This window comes from Etheostoma spectabile, chromosome 21 (assembly GCF_008692095.1).
Source record: "Etheostoma spectabile isolate EspeVRDwgs_2016 chromosome 21, UIUC_Espe_1.0, whole genome shotgun sequence".
Classification (NCBI taxonomy): Eukaryota; Metazoa; Chordata; class Actinopteri; order Perciformes; family Percidae; genus Etheostoma; species Etheostoma spectabile.
In genome coordinates this window covers 10,628,526-10,632,704 of record NC_045753.1, presented here as the reverse complement: position 1 = coordinate 10,632,704, position 4,179 = coordinate 10,628,526, and the positions used below count along the sequence as shown (strand labels likewise).

At 39.8% G+C, this 4,179-nt stretch overlaps 1 protein-coding gene across 1 annotated transcript in view; it reads right to left on the bottom strand.

The window, feature by feature from the left end:
- The window catches only part of rnf213b (ring finger protein 213b), a 44,570-nt gene extending 40,705 nt beyond the window's left edge, over nt 1–3,865 (bottom strand). Inside the window, exons 1-3 of the mRNA XM_032501818.1 lie at nt 3,811–3,865; nt 2,082–2,220; nt 495–1,222 (exon numbers count right to left, since the gene is read on the bottom strand). Coding sequence (XP_032357709.1) covers nt 495–1,222; nt 2,082–2,165 — 812 coding nt within the window. The 5' untranslated portion in view covers nt 2,166–2,220; nt 3,811–3,865. The remainder of the gene's footprint in view (nt 1–494; nt 1,223–2,081; nt 2,221–3,810) is intronic.
- Between the last annotated feature and the right edge of the window lie 314 nt (nt 3,866–4,179).

Below are 4,179 nucleotides of genomic sequence, written 5' to 3'. Positions count from 1 at the left end.
CCCCGTCTACATAGGAACACGACACCCAGAGTTTCAGATTCCACTTTTAGTCATTTTGCATCCCTTTGTGATTGTTTTGCATCTATTTATAGTCGTTTTGTGGCCGTTTGCGTCCCTTTTTGGTCATTTTAGGACAGACTTGGACATCACTACGGTGTCTGCGGTATAAAATCACAGCTACACAACAGACTCCATGTGTTCATTTTGCATCTACTTGTAGTAATTTTTCTAATTGTAGTATCTCTTTGTGGTCGTTATATAATTTTGTTGCATCTGTTTTTGTTATTTTGTTTCTCTTTGTAGTAATGTGGGGTTGTTTGTTACCAACACTTGTATAATATTTGGTCGTTTTGTGTCTATTTTCAGTCATTTGGTGTCGCTCTGTGATCAGTTTGTGTTTTTTCAGGGATCTTGTGTCAGGAACCCTGACCCCTTAGCCTCCTGGCCATCTGAACTCCAACCACAGTATTTTATATAGTTAATATCTTTCTTACCGTTTGCTTTCTGAGGTCTTAGCTGCGGCTTTGGAGGCTTCCACGTTGGACTGTTTCTGAGTCCCACCTTCTCTAGACACAACGTTGGCGTAAGACATGGGTTTGGCATCTTTTTGGCTTTTGGGGTCTGCGGGATCAGCTGAGACTCCTGCAGAAGGATTCTCCTCTTTAGACTTTGACTCGTTCTCTGGGTTTTGCTCCTTGACTAAATCTGATGACCCTCTGACGGTGTCTGGATCCTGATTTGGGTTTAACGGAGTCTGAACAGCGCTGTCTTCTTGCAGTTTGGGTCCAGGTGTGTGTTGTGTCTCAGCGGTCTTTTCATCGCTCGTGTGCTCTGGTTTTGGCACAGGGAAGTCCGTCTGTGTTTCCTGGGTGTTCTGAGAAACAACTGGAGTCTGTGTGCATTTGCTTTGGCCTTGATGTTTCTTTGTTTGAGTCTGAACCTGAATCATCTGAGCTACTTTGTGGCGTTGCTCTCCACCGCTGTGAACAGCTGGCAAGCTGTCTTCCACTCGGGGATCCACATGTTGATTTGCTATGGACACACTCTCCTGGGTTTGGCTGCTTGTGGTCTCCACAACATCCATCCCGCCTTTTTCTGGGTCTTCACCTTTGACGTTTGCATCTCCTTTTGCATTTGAGTTGCTCTTTTTTCTCTTTTGATTTCTCCTTCTCCTCCTCTCTCTGTCTCGGTCCTTCCTGCTGCCACCGCCTGGTTCATGTTCCTGCAATACACATTAACATAACCTTTAACTGAGGATCACATACCTGCTAAGGCAGGGCAATCTATTGATATTATATTGATATTGTGATATTGTGAGCGAAAGGTAGATCAACTACAAATGTAATTAAAAATGACTGAAAATTTATTTTATTTAACTGATTGTTGATTTTAACCTACTCCCTTTTGATTTAATAATTTGGTTGGTAAGAGATGAACTCATAATTCGATCAGAATTAAATTAATTTTGCCAAGAGCGCCTCTGACACTCATTCATGAGGGGAGATAGGTAATGTACCTTTCCCGGTGGGCCTGTAACACGGCACAAAAGCACATTTTGGATTTCTTCAATAATCCATCACTGGCTAAAACACCTGATAGACCTGAGGCAGAAAACCCAGCGACTGTAACCGAAAGAAGAAGCAGCAGCTCGTCCACGTCTGTCCCTCCCACAGCGACATGCCAGCAACACGACCAGGCAGCAAACTGTTGATTTCATTTATTTCAGTGATATGTTTTACACCCTTGTATGTTGTGTCTCAGTGGTTGAGCTTGTAGTGTAGCGGGCCTCTTCTGAACCTCTGTCGTAGCTTTGTAGCCTACCTGTGTCCTGTGTTACCCCTGCCTATTTTTGCCCTGTCTTAGATTTTGTTTTTCCACTTGTGGAGCATAGTGACGGCTGCAGCGGGATGTGTGGTGGTTGACTTCGGCTGAAAATGTCACTCCTCAAAATATGTTCCCAAGGTCAATAATAACAACGTGATTTTCTCCATATCGCCCGCCAAGCTCCAGTATTCACTTTTAAAATATTCCATTATGCTTTGACTACTGTCTTAAATCTCTTATAATTATAGCCCTTTCACCTTGTTTCTGTCCCGGCGTCTTTTTGTTGCAACATCCTCCGTATCCTGGGGCGGAGCAGCGCTGCGTCCCGCTCCCTCCTCCATCTGAACGGACTCTTTTCTCAGGGGAGTCCCTCCCCGTCCCTGCTGTTATCTGTCTCAGAATATAAACACAGCATGCAGTTACATCCTCCAGGCCTGTATCCGTGAGACTCACTATTCCAGTTAGATTACAGTCAGCAAGAGAACTGCTGCGTCAGCTGGTTTCAAAGTGCACTACGTCATCTTTGTACACAGGGCAGCTTTAATTTTATTAAAGAGCAGTTGAAAATGATCAAAAACATTAGTTAGAGAGAACATAAAAACAGCTAAAAGTTAATAAGAAGAATAAGTACTTGTACAATAAAACTAATGGGAAAAAGAAATCTGCGCAATAAAATCTGTGCAAAAATCAAATTAACTCAGTAAGCATTTGGTCAGATTTTTGCACAGACGTGAATGTGCAGATGCATTTTTTTTCCTTTACTTTTTATGGTCTGTAACTTCAGCACCTGTGCTAAGCCTCATTTACTGAATGAACAGATTTTTTTTCCTCTACTTTGGTTTCTTTCTTTCATAAAATAAAATAGGTAATCTGAAATAAGCCTTGGGCTTCAGCGTATTGCGGTTGCTAGTTGTGTGAGTTAGTGTGAAACGGATCGTTATAAACGTGTGTGATGTCTTTTCACAAATTGTCATGTTTTGTCTAAAACAAAGTAAACGAAAATAAAAATATTCAGTCATCCCATTGTGACACAGAGGCTTGTTGTGGATTTTTTTTTCTCAATTTAATTGACTGGATGTTTGGTTTCTAATGTCAGAAAATTGTTTAAAAAAATCAAATGTCTTGTTTTGTCCATAACTAACAAGCTATTCATTACTGTCACAGAGGAAAAAAGAAAAATAGAACATATTCACATGTAACAAGCTGCTTTCACACGTTTGACGAATTTAATCAATTAAAATAAATGATTGTCACATAATTTCATAGTTGACATAATCGATTTCTCTTTGCCGCTCTATACAACACTATCATAGGCACCACCAGGGCTGCAAATACCTTTTTATTTATTTAATTATCATCAATGAATATGCATTAGGCTTTAAGAAAATGAACACACATAAATAACACTGACTAATTTGTTTTCATCTGAGCTAAATCCAGGTTGTTCGACTTTTCGCTGAAATAAGCAAAAGGTTATTTAATCAACCAAACTTAAAAATGTATATATAAATTCAACTTCTGTTTATAATGTTTCACCTGTTTGCTGTAACCTTTTTTTAATAACTTTATTTAAAATGACAAAGTGCAGTATACAAAGAGTCAGGTAAGCAATACTAGCACATGAACAACAAGTGAATAAACGTATGGAGAAATTATATATACATATACTCTCTCTCTCTCTCTCTCTCTCTCTCTCTCTCTCTCTCTCTCTCTATATATATATATATATATATATATATATATATATATATATATATATATATATATAACTACAAACATAGCAATGCAACGAGAAAAGAAAAGATTACATTACAGACAAAACAAAAAATACAAGAAGACAGAAGTGTAGTCAGAGGTTTCAGGAATGAAAAGCCTCTTCCCTCAGTGTTGATACTGTTTGTTTGACCTGGACTGACTGCAGTTACATGTGTGACGCATTTAACACACAGACGTGTGAAGTAGCAGGTTTATGCTAGATGGACTCACCTGGTCAGGTACTGGATGGCACGGCCAGTCTGCAGGTCTGTCTCTGAAGGGATTGAGGAAATGTTGGTTTTATGTGCTGTAACCTCCAGTGTGGAAATTCAAGGGAGCGGGGACAAATTCCTCCCTGTATCTGAAGATGGCGGCTCTCTTTCGGCCTAAACTCTCACTAAGAGAACCGTGTTCATTAGTCAGACATGACTCGACATATTAATCGTCTTTAACACACTTCTGGTTTGAGATAATTTAAGGTAACACACTGCGTTAAAAGGTTTTCGGTGTTGAGTCAGTAACTTATTTTCTCGACGGTCCCTAAAACAGAAGAAGTCATTTTCACTTTCATTTCTCCCAGAGTCTCAGCAAACAAGAAAC